The sequence below is a fragment of the Quercus suber genome, unplaced genomic scaffold, assembly GCF_002906115.3.
Source record: "Quercus suber isolate HL8 unplaced genomic scaffold, Cork oak 2.0 scaffold_921, whole genome shotgun sequence".
NCBI classification, from domain to species: Eukaryota; Viridiplantae; Streptophyta; class Magnoliopsida; order Fagales; family Fagaceae; genus Quercus; species Quercus suber.
In genome coordinates, this window is record NW_027070344.1 from 112402 (window position 1) to 135796 (window position 23395).

At 33.0% G+C, this 23395-nt stretch overlaps 1 protein-coding gene across 1 annotated transcript; it reads right to left on the minus strand.

Annotated features, from left to right (window-relative positions):
* Positions 1-8015: 8015 nt before the first annotated feature.
* Positions 8016-12254, minus strand: LOC111993676 (myrcene synthase, chloroplastic). The gene is made up of 7 exons (XM_024025496.2): positions 11982-12254; positions 11428-11695; positions 10501-10876; positions 9221-9439; positions 9000-9138; positions 8642-8890; positions 8016-8545 (listed from the first exon to the last, which is right to left on the minus strand). Exons 1-7 carry the CDS (start codon positions 12222-12224, stop codon positions 8243-8245), a joined length of 1797 nt encoding a protein of 598 aa, XP_023881264.1. The 5' UTR covers positions 12225-12254; the 3' UTR covers positions 8016-8242.
* Positions 12255-23395: the final 11141 nt, after the last annotated feature.

Consider the following 23395-nt stretch of genomic DNA (forward strand, 5'->3'; position numbering starts at 1 on the left):
CCATCACCTTTCCTCTTAGCCACCCCCTTATTTGCGGCCTTGGGAGCTGATGGGACACCCCCTCTTTTTCCTTGCCCTTCCCCTGCTCTTTCTTTTCGCAGCAGTAGTCCTTACTTGCGCTCTCAGCCTAGATAACTCCATTTCTTCAAAAAGGCAAATAAGGAGTATTAAGACAAGTGACGAACTTAGACAAGCCGATGGAAAAAGAAAAAGGGTTAAAGTGGTTAACTTACAATGACGAGAGTAAGCGTTGAGACTACGGGCTTCTGGTGTTGGTTCAGGACCCCCACAGTAAGCGTGTAGAGTGTCGAGTGTAATAAGATCTCAACACTTTCGCTCGTCCAATGAGATTTATGTTACCCTACAGATAAAAGCCTCCTGCTCGTTTGTGATATGTGGACAAACACTAGTTGAAAGAAAACAGGAAAAGTAGACGATGTTAGAAACTCAAAACAAATAAACTGAAAGAAGTAGACAGGATTAACCTGAATCCTTTACATGGGCCCAAGTTTTGTCAAAGCCATAAGGCATCATCTCTCACTCTTCCTGACGACACACCCAGTTCGTCCCTTTAACGAAAAAAATACCCGCCCTTCCAATTCCTATTGGAATCAGGCATATCGGACACTAGTCTTAGCTTTTTCTTCCTTGTACAGAAATTATATATTCATTTGGACGAGACAATGTGTTGAGGACGATAGCACCAGAAGAACTCGTCAAGAGTTAACTGACGGTTTCCTCCACTTAAACGACCCCACAAAATCTCTGCCCCAATGAATATTCTCCAAGCATTAGGGGCAATTTGGCTGACGGACAACCCCAAAAAATTGGCCAACTAATGGTGAAGTGCCGTCAGAGGTAGTCTCAATCCTGCTGTGAACATGGCGTCATACATGCCAACGTCCATGGTCTTCCCTGTATAGCACTTCTCAGACTTTCCAGGGAAACGGATTGGGATGTTGTCCGAAATTTGATACCAGTCACGTAAAGATTTGAAGACTTTGTTCGACATCATCAACAGAAAGTCATTAATCGTCCATTCTTTAGGGAGAATGAAAGGACGGTCATCTCCTGGGCTTCCTGAAGTACTTTCTCTGACCTCCTTGTCACCGTCATTTTCGTCCCCGCCACTCTCCCTCCTTTCCTCCTCGTCATCCTCGTCTTCACCCTCACTTACTACCTCAACTTCTCCTCCATAACTTTCTATTTCCTCGTCAGAAGGTTGGGTTGACGTTTCCCTCTCTGACGACCAGGAGAAGCCCTCCTCGGGCTTATGACCTGATGGGAAGACCTCGTCGTAGCCCGCTCCCTCGTAGACTAACGACTGTTCACTCATCGCCTTTCTAGACATCTGACTACCTACAAGCAATGGAGGTATTCTAAGAACCTAAGTTGATAGCCTCCCTAAAAAGTTTCAGAATCAAGTAGGATGAAAGTAAAAATGAGAAGCAGTAAGAGTAAAAGTGACTTACCAAGTAAAGCTAACGGTTTTGTGAAAGGAGATGCACTCGGCAAAACAATGAAAGCACGATGACGTGAGTAAAATTCTTGAAGTGACGGGTTCTCTCTAACAACTAGCAAGAATGAAATAGAAGGAAATAAAGGAGGAAGTGAGGTATATATATAGGGTAAAAACACACGGAAAACAAAGCGACACCCTCATCCAGGAGCGAGGCTAACCGGCTTGAGCCACGTGTTCTGACAATTATGGATGCTAAAGGAGACAAGCAATAAATGCCCCATCTAATAAAATATATATATATATATATATATATACTACATAACCTGACAGCTTAAGCTGATGGGATTATGGAGTAGGGGCAACTGATAAGTATACTTCCTCTATAGTAGCTGACGACCTTGAAGTAGCCGATGACTCTGCTTATGTTTTCATGACTAACTCCAAAAGGTTGATGACCCATATTAGAGTGAGGAGTTGAACCTGACGGGTTTAACATGCCTCTTGCATGGTTCGCACACATAGGTATATAAGGAAATGTCTTGCGCCCCACGCTTAATCCTAACCAAGGAGACTCATACAAGGAAAGGATTCCGCAAGATATGCAAAATAAAGAATTTCTCTCATACAAGGAAACATCTTCTTAATGAAGGCACAGATGTCAACCTTATGCTACTATTAAAACCCCAAGACTCTTACAAACCAAGGTATGCATAATTCACCCCAACTCTGGCACTCTAGAGTTATGAGAAGTTCTAACTTGACATTCAGAGGGTACTTGGCCGGCACCACACCGGTGTTCTCTGTTAGGTCTTCTCTTTTTGTGTTGTGCAGGTATTGTTTCGAGTACGTGATGACCGTGTGACTTACTGTTGATTTTTCGGCATCATCAAGAAGCAACTGAAAGAACCCAGCTTGAAGAAGAAAATAAAGAAAGAAGAGACAAAAGAGGAGAGGGAGAGAAGAAATATCAGTACGGTGGAGTGAAAAAGTGAAGAAGAAAAGGATGTTTGAGCACATGTGTGGTCTTCAATGTTTGACCATGGATCCCATATTCACCGAATATTACAAAAAATACCTGATATCTCAGTTTTCAACTTTTGAAAATAGCAAAATCTTGTTTCTATTTTCCATCATCCAAACTCCAAATTTTGAGTTTTTGAGTTTTTGAGTGATGAAAACAAACATCCAAGCGAAATGCTGCATCATTTGTGAGACCCACGAGTTTTGGATGATGGATCATGAAAACTGAGTGATGTCACTCAGTTTTCATGCTATTACTAAGCAAGTGAACCTTCTCTAATTGTTGTACGAAGTCCCTCAATTTCTTTTATTTTATTTTTATAGAATTGAGTGTCCCTCAATTTTAAGAAAGAGTTTATAATTTTTTTTAGGGGAAAATTACACTTTACCATCTTAAACTATTCACTATATTACACCTTTCACCATAAACTTTTTTTCGAATACAAATTCTTCATCTTAAACTATAATTCTTGTCATACTTTGCACCCCAATATTAAGTTTGTTGTTAACGTGAATGAAAATTCAAAATTTATAATGCAAAGTATAATTAAGATAATAATTTAGGGTGGTAAACTTAATTTCTTCTTTATTTTTAAGAGATTGAGAAGATGAGTAATATGGTCTTTTCATATAGTGTTATGCTTTTCCATCTAAGTTCATAGTAAATTTGATACTGTGGTGCAAAGTGTAATAAAAATCATGGTTTAGGAGTGCAAAACGTGCATTCAAAAAGTTTATGGTGTAAAGTATAACTATGATATATAGTTTAAAGTGATAAAATATAATTTTTTTAAGCTAAATTTTATTATTATTTTTTTAAACAAAGCTAAAGTTTATTATTGAGTGCTCATCGACGTGTATTCCAATTATAATATCGACAGAACAATCCAAGAGCCTGTACTACCATGAAATAATATCTAAATTTTTTTAATGAAGAAATCTTTCGATGCTAAATGCCAATTGCATTGTCACATAGATAATGACTAATGAGTGCGCAACAATCACGTTTTAATTTAGTTTTTACTTCTCTGTCAATTGTTAATATTTTAATTCCCCATTCAAAGCTCGTGGGTCCACTATAGTAACCAGTAAGAACAAAGATGTTGGTTACAATTAGCTTATTTGAGATTCGATCCGAGTGGACGTTGTTGAATGGAATAATCACGAAACTCCCAGATCTATAAGATGCAAACATTGAGAAAAATATGCTCCAAAGAAAACAATTACACAAGACAATATTTACATTGTTCGACAATCTACCTATGTCCACAGAATTGCAAAGATTTCACTATACTTAAAAAAAAAAATACAAAATACATTAGTACAATTTTCTCTCTCAAAAACTACATAAAACCTTAATCTCTAAAATAATAGTTTTTCTATCCTGTACCATAAGATTGACATTGGGCTACCACTACGGCTTGGGCCAATTGGGCTAAGCCTCTACACCATAAATTAAGTCTCAGTAAATTTTCTATTAAAAACTATAACAAAATTATTTCGGGTTGGGTCATAATTTAGATTATATACAATTAGGTTCCACAAAGCCCAATAGACATTATATGTTGAAACTATCTTTTTTTTTTCTTTTTTTTTTACTTAGAAATTCAAAAATAAATTAAAAAGATAAAAAGAAAGATAAAATATAAATCTTGGAAGAGGGGTAAAGTGATAAATCGGGACACAAGTAGAATAAATATTTTTATTAATTTATTCAAAGAAATATCTTATATCTATTTTGGGTAGGACAATCTGTGTACCAAACATAGACTCTCTCAATTATTACATATATGAGTTCTGTTAACGTATGCTCTAAGTCATATATTTATAAACCAAATTAAAAAAAAAAAAAAAAAACTTTTCATGAAAAAAATGAAAAAATTACTAACTTTTTTTGGCAGATTTTTTTATTCTCTATAAAATATTTTTTTAAAATGAATGATTAAATATTAATGTATACACTGACCGGACTCTATATTTACAATTATTTACCATTATTCATTATAGAAAGATACTCCATATTTACAATTATTCATTATAGAAAGATACTAAAAACGAGATCCCAACCCCAACAACAACAACAACAACAACGTGGTCTTTCCAAAGACATAGGTTAACTTGTGATTGTGAGCAAGATTGAAGGAATTATTGGGAACATCTTAAGATCGGCATGCTGTCCAAGTGTTTTTGTTTTTTTTTTTTTGGGCTAGGCCGAACAACCAAGTACTTGAAGAAACTTGAGTACTATAGTGCGGTATAGGAGATGTAATAAACAGTTAACAAGAAAGCGAAAGGGAAAAAATGGAAATGGCTCCAATTTCGGATATGTTAGCACACACTACATGAGCCTCAGTTTTTTCTAATTTTATTTTTTTTTTTATTAATTTTTTTTGAGAAGCTATTAATATTTATTAATTACATATATATTATATATCAATTTTTTTATGAGCTTTTTCATATATTCATTGACTAAGAACAAATAATAATATGTTTAGCTAAGAATATTGTAATTCAAATAGTCGACATCTCTTAATTTTTTTAAAGAAATATTTAAAGTTTAAATTCTTCTACCTCAATTATTAAATTATCAAAACTAATAATAATGTAAATAAAATAGTAGAAGCTCAATAAATGATTAAAGCCCAAGTTTGAAATCGAGTATTCAACTACTTTTATTTATTTATTATTGGATAAGAGAGTACTCAACTACTTGTTTTTAGACATGGCAAAACGGGTTAGAATTTTCTGACCCGACCCGACCCGACCCGAAAAATACCCAACCCGAACTCGATTTTTTGACCTGAAGCAAAAACAGGTTGACCCGTGACCCGACCCAACCCGCGACCTAACCCGAACCCGAAACATTTTTTTAAAACTTTTTTTTTTGGTAAAAAAGAAAAGTAAAATTAAGATAATATAGGAAACAATTGATACATTTACATAACTACATGCAAATTAATTGAAAAGTAAATAGTTGAGCATTCTGTAATGAGTAAAGATTTTTAGATATCAAATAGTAAAGTACATGCCAAGATAATCTAGTTATAGTAGAGTTAAAATCATAGATTTAAAATTGTAAACATATGTGAGAAACATTCACAAGTATGAAAATAGTAAAGCCAAAGTATCAAATTAGCATAAATTATGAATACTTAGACCTATTTTTTTAACAATTTATGTCCAAAATAAATGACTTTTCAAAATAAATTATGATATTTCCTAGAGTGTGTGTTGCTTAACAATGATATAATATTCATAAAAGAGACCATCTATAAATAAGTAAGCAATCAAATTTTAATGTATATATCAATTGAAATAGAATATCAATCACAATTGATAATAAATTATAAAATTAATTTTCAAGATTGTAAATTTCTTATATGTTTTTATTCTTTATCAAATGAGTTATCTAATAAGTCATTTGTAATTTTGTTTTATATTTTGGAATGTTGATATTGTGTAAAAATAAAACTTGTGTATTTGTTTTACTTATCTTTGTATTATTTTGTTTTAGATAGCAATATTAGGATTTGCATAATTTAAAATTATTGAATAAGTATTAATAAGTTTAACTAAGTTCATTCTTAATATAAGTGGTGAATTCAAAATAATGCATTTTACATCAAGTAATTTGTTACATAACTTTTCAAATGGCAAATACATGTTCTTTTCTTAAAAAAAAAAAAAAATCATGTGAAAAATACGGGTCAACCCAACCCGACCCGACCCGACCAGCAACCCGATTGACCCAAACTCCTTTTTAACCCTCTTAAAATGATACGGTTTGACCCGTTATCCGTTTAATCCGCAACCCAATTAACCCGACCCAAACCTGATCCGACCCGATCTGTCTGTTTGACCATGTCTACTTGTTTTTCCGATTATGGATTCGACCCCGACCCTAAAGTATCTATAGTGCCTGTTCTACTCCTATGTCCTACCATGTGAAAATATCTAGCTACGGTAGCTAGCGATAAAGCTGCCAATGGCAGTGGCATATCACTTTGATAATGAGAACACTAACCTTCCACTTAACCTTCCACTTAACAATCATTCAGCAAAAAGGAGAAAGAGTACTACGCTACAACCAAAACTTCTATTAAATATAATTTTTAACAAATATCCACTTCCACTTAACCTTCCACTTTGTTTCATTCAACAATTTCATCATTGTTTCCATGTTTAAAGCAATCTTGTTACCTCCAACCACTCTTGCAGGTGCGGCAGAGAGAGAAAATTTTTGTAGGGGCCAAGCTAAATATTATAACAATTTTTTAAAAAAAAATATAAAAAGAGAGTATTACTGTTATATAATTAACTTTAACTGAACAAAGTTGGTTCATACATTCTTTCACGTTTATATTGATTTTGAACTAAATTTTTTAGCCAATTTTTTTCTTTCTATATATACATTTAAGCAAACGTTCAAAAACTCATTCTCATATCTATAATTGTAATCTATGATTATGTTCAAAGAAAAAATATCTATTAAGTTCGTATCTTTGTGCAGCTTTAGTAATTTAGATAGAGAATTGAGCAATGGTCTCCTAATTTTGAACACTTTTTCTTTTAAAATATGCATCAATTGTGAATGATTTCCTTTCATTAAATTACTAACACTTTTTCTATTACTCTTTTTTTTTTTTGGTCACACGTACAACTTTTGTCAAGTATAATCATGTAATAAAAAAAAAAAATACAAACGAATGCTTTTAAGGTATTAGTTAATAATCCATTTAAAGAAAGTTTTTATGAAAAAAAAAAAAACAATTAATGTTTTGATAGCTTTCTCATTTCTCATAAAAATTATGTCAAAATTTTCCTAAAATGGATTGTTAACCAATACTCTAAAGATACTTATTAGCATGACTAAAAAAAACATAGGGCAATAACAAACTATAATTACTTAAACAATTTTCAATCAAAGAGAAGAAAAGTGGGAAATTACTTATATTAAATTTAAATATGACATAAGGAAGAGCATGTCAACAGGAAGATTCTATACATGGAGAAAAGTAAAAGGACAAGCCTTGGATATAAGCTACATAAATAGTAGAACATTAAAAAGGGCAAGTTGTGAACAAGCATTGGATGAATTAATTGGACCCAAAAAATATATATAATAAACAAAATCTGGATTTATTTTAAACTACATCATCATCTACCAAACTATTACTTCATCAAAAGATTGAGAGAGAGAGTATGTTGTGTGTAGTATAACTTGCCCCACCCTCTCTTAAAAGTTAATATGACTTTTGAGTGGAGTTATGGTGTATCTTTGTATTAAAACCCTTTTCCTTCTCCCTTGTGTGTGTATTTGTTTATCAAAAAAAAAAATTATCATTTTTTTTTTTTTGCTACTCCAAATGAAATTTTCAAAAAACTAGGGGGGCCATGACCCCCCAGCCCCCCCATTTTAAACTAAACATATATTTTCTGGTGAACTTGAATAAACTTTGAGATTTGATACCAATTTGTTGTGTTTTAAGGGTAGAAGAAGCGCTTTCACAAGAATTTTTTTTAAAAAAAAAAATACTCAAAAGAACAATATTTAACATGGTTTGACTAACTCCAAGCCTGTGTCCACATATAACGCCAACTAAAATTCACAATCAATGATATGGATTACAACCTCACTCAATCAAAACCTCACAAACTCTCATAGACACAAACTAACTCACAAATCTCAAAGGTAATATGTAATGCAATGATGAGTTAAAACTTCAAATCTACATCCTTATATATCAATAACTCATCATTTTAATCTTTATATGGTGTAATGGACTGAACAAATAATGATAATAAACGATCCTCAGTTTCATGGTTTCCAACACCGTGCCCATCTCCATACTGGTATATGCATTGGGCCATCCTTCCAAGGTTGAATGCAATTTCAATAAATGTTTCAGAGAAGGGAGAAGTCACAAATCGTTCTTCATTCATCTTCTTCCATGTTGCACTAATCAAACACCTAATGTATTCACGAGCATCTTCTTCGCTAGCACCAGTTTCGTTCATGTAACATTGGATTGATTTAGGAACATCACCTCTTTTTAATTCATCCTGATATTAAAAAAAAAAAATGATTGTAAGGGTTTGTGAATTATACGAAATGAAAGTCTTGTTGATGAAACTCTTAGTATAGAGTGGTCTACATACTGTAGATGTTCCAAGATCATCTGCTAATCGCAAAATCATTGATGACAAACGAACTATGTTGGGGTACTCTTCCAAGCAATCTAGGGCTTCCTTTGTTATGGGATTTGTGTAGGAAAAATAAGCATGCAATAGTATAGTTGGTGCTGCAATTGAAAGACATGCATTCTCAAGGTATTCTTGAAGTCTTGGTGTATACCCGCTGTGGTACCACTTTGCCTCCAACAAATAAGCTTTACATAAATCTGCCCACTGAAAAATTTATGGTGGAACAATGAATTTAAGGTAGTATAACACACCATGTGTTCAAGAAAAAAATGTTAAGGATTAATATAGATGGATTTAGAAGTCAATTGCATACCGTTTTTTTAAAATATCGAATGATGTGGAATTCTTGTTCCTTTAGTATGTCAAAAGCCATTTCATTAACTGAATTGTGTAGAGCTAGGAAACATATCTTCATATAATTTGGGAGCCCATCCATTGCATTGATATCCCACCTGGAATCACAAAGAGCACACTTAAGTCTTTATGTCAAAGATAGCTTTGAAGCATATGAGGCGTATTGTCATTAATACCAACCTCTCAACAACGTCCGTGAAGAGCTCAAGTTCATCTACAGTTCCATACACATCATAAATATCATCTAATACTGTAATGAGTACATTGACCTTTGTTGAGATTCTCCTACAATATCCAAAGTGAGGATGAAATGTACACCCCACTGTCCAGAAGAAACTCTCTGTCAACCTATCCCTCGCAAAGCTCAACTTTTCTGCAATGCCAGTGCTCCTCCACCACCTTTATTTGAAGCCAAAAAAAATCAGTTTTCTTTATATATTGATGCATATTTAACCTTCTTCTTCTTCCTTTTTTTTTTTTCTTTTCTTTTTTTTTTTTTTTTTTTTTTTTTTTTTTTTGAGAATCAACATATTTAACCTTTTGAATTAGGTAAGTTAAACATAGCTTAACTTTTAAAATTTAGGCTATAACTAATTTAATTATTAGGGCCAGCATGTGCCTTAATTAGGTGAATTAGACGACTGCTTAAGCCCCAAATTTTAATCAATAGAGATGAGTATTAATTAAACCTTTAAATATTAGTCAATAAATAAAAAGTATTTTTTAAAAAAGAGAAAAAAATTAAATAAAAAAAAATCTCCGTATGATGACTCTCCATATCCTCTATGTGAGAGGTTTAGAGTGTAGAACATGTAATCTCTCTCAAAGAAGCTGAAAATTCTCTTTCTCTCTCACTCTCTCAACAAAGAAAATCAAAAGACCGAAAAGAAAAAAAATAATTCCAAACCTTATAGCTTACGTTCATACCTTTCTCTCTTCTTCTTTTTGTTTAAAAAAAAAAAAAAATCGAATTTCAACTTTTTAATTTATAGTAGTCTACAATCAGATATTTTTTATTTTTAAGTAATATTGCAGTTGTTAATGAAAAATTAAGTTTTATAAAAAAGAAAACATTAAATAAATATCCGACTAATTACTAATAAATAAATTTATAATCAAAATTTAATTAGAGATATAAAAAATATTATAGTTGGCAACTTGACATAAACTTAATACAAATATTTAATTACTAATTTTTATATTAATGAATTGATATTTAAATATATAAATTTCTCGAATTTAATTTTGGTCTTAGGCTCCATAATATATAGGGTCGGCCCAGTAAATTATTTGTTCATGTTGCTATCAAGTTTGATTTTAATTTTAGTATTTATTAGTTTATGCTTCAATTTCAATATAATATTCCTTCCAAGGGTCATTAATGTGTAAAATATGTTATCAATGAAGAATTATATCAAATGAAGCTTAAATTACAAAATCAAAATTAACAAGATTTTTACCTTGACACTTGTTTGAGATCTTCTTGGTGGGTTGCTTGCACCATGTTGAAATCTAGTTCTGCAAGCTTAAGCAAGGTAGGGTTCATATCTTCTTTGCTCCTATATACATCAATGAACCATCTCGCTTCCACCCTTTGTATCCTCCAATGTAGTGGAAGCTCCAAGGCATGGCTCACTGCTACAGTAGAAAGATTTTGATCTTTATTCTGCTTTACAAATTCTTGGAGATGTTTTTTTGAGAAATCTCTTGCTTCCTCCAAGATATTTTCACCTTCTATCGAAAGGAATGAAGCTTCATATAAGGCTAGCATTCCCTTGGTATCATCACAGAGACATGCCTTGAAACTTCCTCTCTCCGTGAAACTATTAAAAACTTCTACACGTAGCAACCCAACAGTGATTAACAGGTGTTTGAAGGGTACAAGAAGCAAGTTATTGAATATTAAATGTTTAATTATGAGGTGTAATTTGATTTTTTTTAATTAAACTTTATTTATTATTCATTGGTACACCTAAACAATCTCAAGGAAGTTGTATATATTTTTGTTGTTATTTGTGTAAGAGCTAACATTAGTAGGAATAGTAAAAAATGACTATAATCAACTTACATATGTGACTTATTGTGGTTATTTATAAATGCAACACACAAGATCTACCTAGTAAACATCTAATGTAGGACTTAAAGCACACTTAACCAATTCAATTCAATCAAATTTGCAAAATTTGGAATATCACCTCTTAATGGTTAGATTATTAATAGAAGTAGACAGCATGAACAATATAAAAACATAATAATATATAAAGGACAAAAGTTATTAAAAAAAAAAAAAACTAAAATAAAGGTCAAAAGTGCACTATAATTCAAAAACATTGGTTAGTTATAACTTATAAATATCGACCGGTGACTTCAATTTCTTTCCTTATTACCTTCAGACACGCTATATCCATGTTTTCTAAACAGACGAAATTTAAGAGCTGTGGCATATAAATTCTCCTTCTTCCACAAATCACCACCATGATTATTTTTGTATAGACCTTCCAGTATTCTCTTCGTTTCACTCTCAAAGTGATAAGACAATCCTAGTCTTTGTAAGGTATCTATCAGCTCTAGTTGCTCTAAAGGATCCATCGCTTTGTGAAGCATCATCCTCACTTGCTCCTTCAACTTGTTAACTTGCCCTGTGTACTCTTCTCCCTACATCACAATATTAAATTAGGATTTTACTAATATGTACTTTTAGGGCATGCATTAGTAAACCATTTTAGAAATTTTTTATGAAAAAACGAAAAAGTTACCGACTTTTGTGACAATTTTTTCAATTCTCTATAAAATGATTTCAAAAATAGATGACTAATGTGTACCCTTAAGACATACAATAACCGAATCCTTATAATTAACATGAGCCCAGTGATCAGTTTCCAATAATAATTCAAGTACTAGTAAATCTAACAATGAAATAACAATGCTATATATTATGTACCAGGTATTCACTTCTTAGTGACTGAATATAATCATAGTCCCAAATGGGAGGTTGGTAATCAGCTGATCGCCGAACAATATCAGTACTATTTGAAATTTTGCTGGAAACCTTGCATTGGGCAGGACCAGAAACAAAGTCACTTTTGCTTGTTACAAGTGATTTGAGATGGATGGGACCTCTAGATGGGAGAGCTGCTCTAGGGAAATTGCAAATAGGGAGTGAAGCAAGTAGGTTGAGAGCCATTGACAAAGGCCTAATTTGACGAAGCTTGATATGGGATTTTGGCAGTTGATTACTTGGATTTATATATTGCTTTGGAGATTCTCATCCGAATATATATCCATTATTATAATTATAATTTGCATCATGTTCAACATGTGGTAAAGTTCTGTATTATTAATACGATGTACAGACATGTACTGGCATATATGGTCTCATGAATCAACGTCAATGCTATCCATGGTATATGACATTTTGTAGTCATGCGTGCTGACCATTAACATCCGCTCTCTTCAAAAATAAATTTGTTACTTTTAACACCAAAAATATTACTTTTTGCTACTTCAATATATCATTTTACAATTAAAAATTTTAAATACATATTAAAAATCACAATTTTTGTCCAAACTATCTACGTAAAAGACTCTGTGAGTGGTGAAGAAAAATTAGTGGGTTCATATAAAAGTGATAGACAGCTAATTACAGTCTATCACTTAGAATAGTTGTGACAAAAATTTTGACTTTTGATGTTGTATTATATATATATATATATATATAGTAAACTACTAGAAACTCTTTCACAGTTTACCTCACATCATATTTTTTCCACCTTACCAAACATGAGATAGAAAAGTAGGAAGATAAAAAATGGGGAGTTGATGGAAAAGTGAGAGGATATAAAAAATTTTAATTTTCCTTTTAGGTGTTTGGTTGGGGATGAAAAAATTGAGAGATGAAAAACTATTTTGTTTGATCGAAAATGAAAATTAAATGATAGAAAAGATAAATTGTATAAATTTACTTTCATGCCAGATAATTTAAAAATTTTTTTTTTTTTTAAAAAGAGTAACACATTATTTTTTATTAAAAAATTATATATAGATGGCTACTTCATTATTATAAAAAAATTAAAAAAAAAATCCAAACTAAACCAAAACGGATGGAAAAGAAATAATAAATAAAAATGGTAAACTACATATTTGATTCCTATCTTTTATACCATATTTCAATTTGGTCTCCAACCTTTCAATTGTGTCAATTTAGTCTTTAATTTTTCAGTACTATGTCAATTGTGTCAATTTAGTCCATATTGTTATCTCTTGGATAAAAGTTGCTGATGTGAAAAACGGCTAAAATAAAAAATTAGTCTATTGCTACATTAACGAAAACTAATTTTTTTATTTTTAACCATTTGCTGCATTAGTAATTTCTGTCAAAGAGATAATGACATGAATTAAATTGATATGATATTGAAAGGTTAGAAATTAAATTAACATAATTGAAAGTTAGAAATTAAATTGAAATATGATATAAATGCTAGAGACTAAATCTGTAGTTTAGCCAAATTAAAAATATGACCACAAAAAAAATCATAATAATAAAACAAAAGGAACGAGATCTTAGAACTGTTGAGAGGTAATAGAAGATAGAGAAGAAAAAAGACAGATATATATATATATATATATTATATGAAAGAAAGGATAAAGCCAAGAGATATGACCAAAAAAAAAAAAAAGGCACATTATGCCGGGGGCAATTTTGTCCATAATAGACTCTACCTTTTTTTACTCATGTCGGTGAGATTGCATTTTAGTGAACCTCAAAAGAAAACTCGATGATCTCACACGTTTGTTTTTTTCCTCTTATTTTCTTCTTTAATTGGGTCCGGTTGTGGGTTTCAGTTAGCTCAACTGGTAAAGTCTCTAATGTTTGTATAAGAGATTTAGGGTTCAATCCCCGCCTACACCAAAAACTGATTGGTGTCTTGGTCTGATAATAAAGAGTAATTATCAGGAGCGGACGCCATAGGTTGAAACTCTCTAAAAAAAAAAAAAATTGGGTCCGGTTTTCTAGTCTCTTTCATCCTTCCTAAAATTACGCCCAATCAATTTATTAAAATAATATAAATTAAGCAAGAAAGATAAGAGAGAAAAATGATTAAAAAATAAGCCGAAAGTGCTGAGATTTAGCAGCACTTGCTACAGCCTACAGCTATATTACAATTATGAGACTGTCCTATCATGAAAAAAATATGTAGCATTGTAGCTTCGACAGCTTTATCATATAGATGCAACAATCACGTTTTAATTTTAATGAATTATTTTATTTTTTACTCTTTTTTTTTTACTTTTTTTTTCTCTTTATTAATTCACCATTCAAAGCATATTCTCTTTTTTAAAAGACACCATTCAAAGCTTGGGTCCACTATAGTAAGAAGAAATATTTTATTATGGTTACTGGTTAGGTAGATGTATTTGTATTTTACACTAAGCGTAGAAATTAAAAAAAGAAAAAAGAAAAAAAAGAAGAAAGATAAATGATAAAAGATAAATATGGGAAGAGGGGTAGATCCACATGTTATTGAAAATTTGATTTTATCTCTAAGAATTTAATTCGGGACACAAGTAGAATAAATAATTTTATTAAGGATTCAAGGAAATATCTTATATCTGTGTTGAATTTGAACATATGTGTATCAATCATAGACTCTTATTCAGAAAAAAAAAAAAAAAAAATTATAGACTCTCTCAAACCCTCTCTCTCTCTCTCTCTCTCTCTCTCTCTCTCTCTCTCTCTCTCTCTCTCTCTCTCTCTCTCTCTCTCTCTATATATATATATATATATATATTATGCGATTTCTCATTGTATAGAAAGAGAGGAAATGGGGAAGAGGAATAATGGGTCGTAGAGAAAACTAGAAAAGTCATCGATTTGAGCTAGAGTAGTTGTAGTGATTTGTGATTTAAGAAACAGGTTGCTGACTATTTTTTTATTCGTTCTCTTTCTCTTTCTCTCCGATTATCTTTATTCATTTTCTTTTGTTTTATGGGGTTTGATTTCTTTCCTCTCTCCCTTTCTCTCTCGTTGTGGGTTTTTACAGTAGGTAGATTTTTTTTTTTTTTTTTTTAAATTTGGTACCGGTTAATATTTTTTTCTCACTTAGTTTGTAATTTTTTAATTAAAAATATGCTACATCATTAAAGAAAATGCCAAGTTATTGTGAAATTAGCCACGTAAGTAACACCATTAACAGAAGTTAATAAAAGGACCAATACAACTCAGTTTTAAAACTTATGCGACTAATTGTGCTCGCTTCAAACTTCATGGACCAATTGTGCACACAGAGTAGACTTTAGGGACCAATAGTGTAGTTTCGCCTATTATTTAACTATCTGAATCTGCTATTAACAGTAGAAATAATTGCTAAAATCTCCTCAGCAAGCCACATGTATGGTCCATCTCCAATTACCCATCAAGGAAATTACAGTTGACTTAACACATAACACTTCATTCAGTGTTCTTGCAAAATGCATCCTCTGTATCAACTACTATGAATGGAAAATCTTGAAGTTCACCAAAATTCACGAAAACAAAGACCAAGTCTTACATTAACAATTATACACACACACCTAAAATAAACAATGTCAACTACAATGCCCTACTTATTTTTATCAAAGTTCCAACTTTTGACATAAACTCCAAACTATCCAAATTTGTAAATATGGGTAATTGATTTTTTAAGCAAACTATCTATTAGTAAAAAGTTGGTGCACATCAAGAATGTGATCGTGACCGAACAAAATCTTCAAGTTTTTCCCACACATCCAACGCTGCAGTTCTATCTTGGTGTTGCTTATTCTTGCTAATCTGCACATTTGTAATATACATTCACATCAAAAACAAAAATTTGAGTAAAAAATAAAAACACTTTATTTTACATATTGACTGACATTTAGACCAATGTGGAATATGGGATGATGTGTACTAGTTAAATAATTGGTACCCAATTTTCTAGTCGGAATTGACTTGATTTAGAGCTGATTTAACATCTTATCCAATATTCACATTATCAAAAGAAAAGGAAAATGCAGCACTATTCCCATTTGACATTTAGCTTCATAGACTTCACAGGGCACAAGGAAGTTATGCAAAGGATGACAAATAAATTACAAGGAAGAAGCACGTGAAGATGACCTGGGGACGAAAGGCACTAGCAGAAAGAAGAAAAATTGGCCCATAATGAACCACAAATTACTCATTGAATTGAACTTACAGCTCTTCTCTTTCCGAAACCAAGACTGAGCTAGCCCTTTACCTATCAACAATTCTTTTAGCCTGTTTTATTTGTGCGTTAAACCTATAATTAGATTCGAGCAGAAACAATACCAATAAGTTGAAGTTTAATCTAACCATATGATATTCTAGTTGAAGTTTAATCTAATCATCATAATTGTCATATTTATTTTCTCTCCTTACATAACCACACACGATTGAAGGGGAATATGATACAAGGTCGTAGACTTAAATGTTAAAATAATCTTATTTTCAATTCAGATCCCCAACTTAAATGTTGCAAACTTAGGAAAATATAGTGAGGTAGAACATAGTTAAGCATTTTTTGAAAACTAATTTATAAAGCATAAATTTTTTCTATTACTCTGTTTTAATGGTTGCAAACTAATTTATAACCATCTGATGTGCATCTGATAAAGATATGGCTACTAGTTTTAACTTTTATGTTTCTATGCTCTCTCTCTCTCTCTCTCTCTCTCTCTCTCTCTCTCTCTCTCTCTCTCTCTCTCATAGTTTTAACTTTTATGTTTCTATGCTCTCTCTCTCTCTCTCTCTCTCTCTCTCTCTCTCTCTCTCTCTCTCTCTCAATTGTATTACAGCCAAACAAAAGGGCATCAAACAGCTGTCTAATAGGCATTTCATTGAATCTAAGAATAAATTAAGAATGATTATTTGTGAGTTATGAGTATCTCTCCTTTTATTATAAAAATTTATGTTAGATATATGCCTTTATATATTGTTTGGGAAATTCTCACCCGTATATCCATCCATTATTATAATTTACAATTTCACATTTTTCTCAAAAGAAAAAAAAAAAAAAAACAATTTCACATCATGTTTAACATGTGTAGTAAAAATTTATATTAGTGTTGGTCTCAGTTAAGTTTTTTTGGAAGATTCTCACTTGTAAAATCAATTGGTATTTTTAATCTGATAATAAAAAGTAATCATTTTATCATAAATTTAAATTATATTGTACGTAAAAAAAAAAATAAATTAAAAAAAAAAAAAGAGAAGAAAAGAAGCTATGTCTTATATGTTAGTACTCGCATATAATGGTTATCAACGTCAACGCCATATGTTGTGCAGGCATAGATGTGCCATGACATTCTTCAGTCAAGTGTATCAAAAACTTCATTTTAGAGGAACTCTATTATTCAAACCTGAAAAGTTTACAAATTTGAAAATTATGTTTAAAATTATGAATTAAAGTTAATTTAAAGAAATTTAAAAGAATTATATTTTTCTAGTTACCTCAACTAGTAAAGTTTTTGATGGTTAAATAAGAGATCTTGAAATTCTCTCAAAAAAAAAAATTCCTTATAAAAAATTATTTTAATTGTCTAATTAAAATAATTATCTTTGTTTTAATAAATATTGTGGGGGTAAAAGCCCAGAGTTATGTAATGGGCCTAAGGCCCTAATCAAAGACTAGGGCATGTCTGAAGAGGAGAAAGTGATTGAAAAAAGAATCAGGTGGGCAAAATATGCCTGGAAATTAGCGAGGAGTATAGTCCGAAGAGAGCGTCAGTAGTCCGAAGAGTATGATAATAACGAATGTGATTGTGACATAAACTCCAGACTATCCAAATTTGTAAATATAGGTAATTGATTTTTCAAGAAAACTATCTATTGGTAAAAAGTCGGTGCACATCAAGAATGTGATTGTGACTGAACAAAATCTTCAAGTTTTTCCCACACATCCAACGCTGTAGTTCTATCTTGGTGTCGCTTATTCTTGCTAATCTGCACATTTGCAATATACATTCACATCAAAAACAAAAATTTGAGTAAAAAACAAAAACACTTTATTTTACATATTAACTGACATTTAGACCAATGTGGAATATGGGATGATGTGTACTAGTTAAATAATTGGTACCCAATTTTCTAGTTGGAATTGACTTGATTTAGAGCTGATTTAACATCTTACCCAAGATTCACATTATCAAAAGAAAAGGAAAATGCAGCACTATTCCCATTTGACATTTAGCTTCATAGACTTCACATGGCACATAGAAGTTATGCAAAGGATGACAAATAAATAACAAGGAAGAAGCACGTGAAGATGACTTGGGGACGAAAGGCACTAGCAGAAAGAAGAAAAATTGGCCCATAATGAACCGCAAATTACTCATTGAATTGAACTTATAGCTCTTCTCTTTCCGAGACTGTAAGGTTGAAATTTATCAACCATTTTGTTAGCTTTATTCCGTACCAATTTGCTTGTAATTTAAGCACTTAGTAATCCTGTATTTAGGTGGGATTATTGTAAGGGTAGTGTGTGAGAAGATGTGAAGAAAAGTTTAAGTATGTGCAAGAAGGCAGAGATTCGAGGTTAGGACTCGCAGCTGACTCGCGATTGGCAAGCCGCCGACTGCAGGCACATGAGATGCACACATGGGGAGCTGAAGGGTCGCACTACAAGACAAAAGTCTCAAGCTGGCCAGGCCATTATCTTGCGGCTTGAACTTGCGACTCAGACCAGTCGCGAGGCCAAGCCGCCAATCAGCCATGTTTGGCAAAAACTGACTCTTCGTATTCCAAACACACATCACTATATATAGACTCTTATACCTACTAAATTAAGAGAGCTTCTAGAGAGAATTTTGTGGGAGAAACTCTAGAGAAAAACAAGATTGCCTTGTCCTCAATCTTTGCCTTAGAGACTCTACAAATTCCTCTTCTCTCTTCCTCTCCATTGTTACATTCTTGAGAGGCCTTTAGCCAAATCCTTATCTCAGAACACCCATGCCTGTGAGAAGGTTCATTTGGTGCTAAGGGATACAGTTTGGAAGGAACCAATATACATTGGTTGATGCTATTTGTTAGTAACGGAATTCGGGAAGCTAAAGAAGAAATAGGTTCGGCGTAACCTCGTTGAAGCAAGAAGCTTGGATGGCTTAGGTACTTGGGTAGATTAGGCTTGGAGGGTCTTTTGCTATTCATGTATCCCAACTACATTCTTTAGTGGATTATTTACCACTTGGAGGGCGGCGGAGAGGTTTTACGCCGAGAACTTTGGTTTCCTCTTCGATAACATATCGTGTGTTGTCTGTGTATTTGCATCTTCCTTCTCTTTATCTTTGCTTTATATTTACTGTTGTGGATGTGTTTATATTTGGCTTAGATTGTTTATCAATTCTGTTATACGTTTGTTATCATGTTCCACACATTAATTGTTTGATATAAAGCTTGAATTGTTATTTTTATAATTTGGGTTCTAAATGTTCAAGGGTATTTTATACACATTTTGAACTTTCAATTGGTATCAGAGCGGGTACACTTATTGTAGTTTTAATACCTGAGTGTGATCCTTGACCCCTTGTTGAGATTGGATAAGTCTCAATCTCTCAATGTTCCACCATTTTTTGATGGTAACAATTATGCCTTCTGGAAAGTTAGAATGAGAGCATTTCTATACTCTATTGATGACACCATGTGGGATGCAATTAAAATTGGTTGGATTAGGCTGGAGGCTACTAAATCTACTTGGGATAAGGCAGCTCTTGCGGCAGCCAATGCTATATTTTGTGGTGTGTCTCCATATGAATTCTACAGGATATCTCACAAGACAGTGGCCAAGGAAGCTTGGGAGATTTTGGAGACAACTTATGAGGGGACTAAGAAGGTGAAGGACACAAAGCTCCAAATGCTTACCACCAAGTTTGAAGAGCTCAAGATGGGTGAAGATGAATCATTTGATTCATTGTATGGGAAGCTCAACGAAATTGTCATTACTAAGCTCAATCTTGGTGAGACGATTAAAGATACTAAGGTGGTGAGAAAAATCTTGAGGTCCTTGCCTGAAAGCTTTAGAGCAAAAGTCACAGCCATAGAAGAGAGTAAAGACCTAGATGAGATCAAAATTTAGGAGCTGATTGGGTCTCTCTAAACATATGAACTGGGACTGCCTTCCCACAAGACGAGTAAATCGCTTGCTCTCAAAACCATCACTGAAAGAATGGATAATCCTTCCAAAGAAGATGGAGTGGAGAAGGAAGTAGCGTATCCTGCGAAGAACTTTCGCAAATTTCTGAAGATGAAGAACAGTGAGAAACCATTCAATAGAGGGAAGTTTCCATCCTCAAGAGGTGATAGGAAAGACTTTAAGAAAAGTGAAGGGAAGGATTCTCAATTTCCTGCAAACATTGTGTGCTTTGAGTGTAATGGCCATGGACACTTCAAAAAGGAATGCCCTAATGATTTGAAGTCAAAAGGAAAGATTTATACCACTACCTTGAGTGATACTAATTCATCAAATTCTGACTCTGAAGAGAGCTGTGACGGAGAAGGATACTACTCCGCATTCATGACCATTGCACATGTGGAATCCTCGGATGATTTGGGTTCACTTGTGAAGGAACTTGACGAATATTCTGATGAGGAGTCTATTGGGATTTTTAAAGAATCAAAGGATGAAGAAGAAGAAGATACATCTAGTCTTCAGAAGAATTACACCTTACTTCTTGAAAAATCAGGTGAATATACAAAGGTAGAAAGGCAGCTATGAAGAAGATGAAGAGAGCTGAGGAAGATTACAAAAGCCTGCTGGTAAGATGCAAGGAGGCAAAATGTGAAATTGAGACACTAAATGGTGAGCTATCGAAAGCTTATACCAAAGTAAGATTTCTTGAGCAAGAGGTGGTGCAAGCATAAGCTAAGATAGAAAGGGTCTTCTCCAAGAAGTTAGAAGATGTTATTTCATCACAAAAACTTTCTTCAGACAAGTCCGGGTTAGGATACACCGGAGGAAGTAGCTCGTCAGCCAAGGTCACCAAAGAAGTGAAGTTTGTGAAGGCTAAGGAGACGACTGTGGATAGGTCCAGTCCTGAGAAAATTAAGGCTGAGAAGAAGAAGAATGCGACTGATCAACGTGTGTTAAATAAGTTCCGTAATCAATCAGAATCTAGATATGGAGCTAGAGGGAGATCAGTTCCAAGATCATAACAGGGTCCTAGAACGGGTTATGTTTGTCACTATTGCGGATTGCAAAGACATACCAGACCTAACTATCAAAAGCTGAGAGCAGACAACAATGAAAGTGCACCTCGGTCACGAGGAAGAAGAAATGACATGAGGTTTTGAGGTGGTGAGCAACCAAGAAGTCAAAACCGTGATCCAGGAATGATGGACGTGATAAAGATGATCGGTGCCTTCACAAATTGCCTAGAAAGCTTCACACGAAGGTTTGATAGTCCTAATTCTCGTACCCAATCCGTTAAGGATATCACCCCAAACGCACGTGACGTGTGGATGATGAAAGGTACTCATGCATAAGCATTACAACATGTCCATGCATCAATACTTCTGATGTTTGTGAATATGCTTGGTTGTGTGCTTCTTGCTAGTATTTAGGTTGTTATTTTGTGTGTGTGTTTGTCTTTGGTTCAAATGTTTTTACATTTTTTTGTTATGTTTTTGATCAATCTTTTACTGCTTTTGAGTCAAAAATCCAAAAACACATAAAAAGTAGAAAATCCAAAAAGTTTGATTGACTTTGTTGAGTTTTGTCTCAAAGCATGTTTTGTCTTGTACCTTTGTACTAATGACTTTGTGCATTTAACGAACTTAACTTGTCTCTCATGCACTCATATCATTGGTGGAAAAAATTCTGAAATCTATGTGACTATTGTAAATAAATTTTCAACCTTGTCATGAATAATTAGTGAATGATTTTGTTGATCTTGAGACAAGCATAGACTCATGCCTATATATCTTCCTATTTTTTTTTTATACTTAAAAGAGTTCTCTAAATGTAAATCTCCAAATGAAAAGAAATATAGAGCTGCAAAAACCTGTTGCACATACTAATATTCAACTAGGAAAAAGGGAAAGCGACCAAAATAAAATGTATGATGCCCAAAAAGCCAAAGGCTAACTCATCTATTGAAATATAAAAAATTTCAGGCATCTTTCTCAAAATGAGATTTTCTTTGCTCAAAAAGTGCAAATGATATGTTGAATATGGAGTCAAATGAAAAGTTTCAAAGAATTGTTATCAAGTGCTTGTGGGAGGTCATATTCAAAGAATTGTTTCTATCTCATTTTTTATATCTACACACAACACACAAGTCTATGTTTAATGAATGCCATATTCATTTGTGTAATTGTACTTGATTAAATGTGTTTTCACTAGCTCAATCTTTGTTGATCAAACACAAAAAGACTTTTGAGTGTTTTAGCTTATTTTTGGAAAATGTTTTTGTTTCTACAGAATGTCAAAAATTTCAAAAGTAGTGTTGTCCTGTTTTGGCGACTCTGTCGCGGGTAAGCCTAGTCGCATGCTCCAGTCGCGAAGCTCTCTCTGAGATTTTAGCGGGTCACTAGCGGGTTAGCATCCCAGTCGCGAAAAAGACTTATAAAATTTTTTCAAAATTTGTGTTTCTGCATATTTTGCGGCTCAGTGTAGCGACTTGTTTGCGGGTGGAATGTCCAGTCGCGAGGGGTACACAGAGATTTTCGCGGCTTAGTTCGTTACTTCCTTGCGGGTAGATCTTCCAGTCGCGAAAAACACTTAGAGAAATTTTCAAATTTCTTACCTTCACAGTGTTTCGCGGCTTAAGCTGGCGTTTGACTGGCGACTTACCTCAAGCGCGAAAAACGCGTATTTTGCTTTTTAAAGACAGTTTTTAAAATTGTTTTTCAGTTTTTCTCTCGAACTTTAGGGACTGTTCATTAACTTCCCCAAATCCTCTGTGTTCACTCTTGTGATACCTCAATTTCTGCATTTTTTCCTTCTCAAATCTTCAAGAAAAAGTTATGGGTTTTCTATCCTTTACTTCGGAATTCTTGTTTTAAGTGTTTTTTTCTTGAATCTGTGTGTTTTGAAAATGGATTGTGTTTTTGGGTGTTTAGTTTTGGGTTGTTCATTTTAGTGAATGTCATCTGATTGATTGTTATTGTAGTTATGAATATTTTGGTCTTTTAGTTGGGTTTGTTGAATGGATTTTTGTTGCCAATGACTTGTTTAGCGTGGCTTCACATGATGTTTTGACTTATTTGAGTGTTCTTACCTTGATTGACTCTGTCTGTGATTCTATGTCTTCTCGTTCTGTGATTCTATGTCTTCTAAATCTGTTTGGTCTTTGTACTCTCATCTCTTGACTAGATCTAACAAA

Coding starts and splice junctions, on each gene's coding strand:
- LOC111993676 (XM_024025496.2), bottom strand. CDS start 12,224: ATGGCTCTCAACCTACTTGCTTCACTCCCTATTTGCAATTTCCCTAGA. Junction 10,877..11,427: donor TGGATATAGCGTGTCTGAAG/GTAATAAGGAAA, acceptor TGCTACGTGTAG/AAGTTTTTAATAGTTTCACG. Junction 9,440..10,500: donor GATCTCAAACAAGTGTCAAG/GTAAAAATCTTG, acceptor CTTCAAATAAAG/GTGGTGGAGGAGCACTGGCA.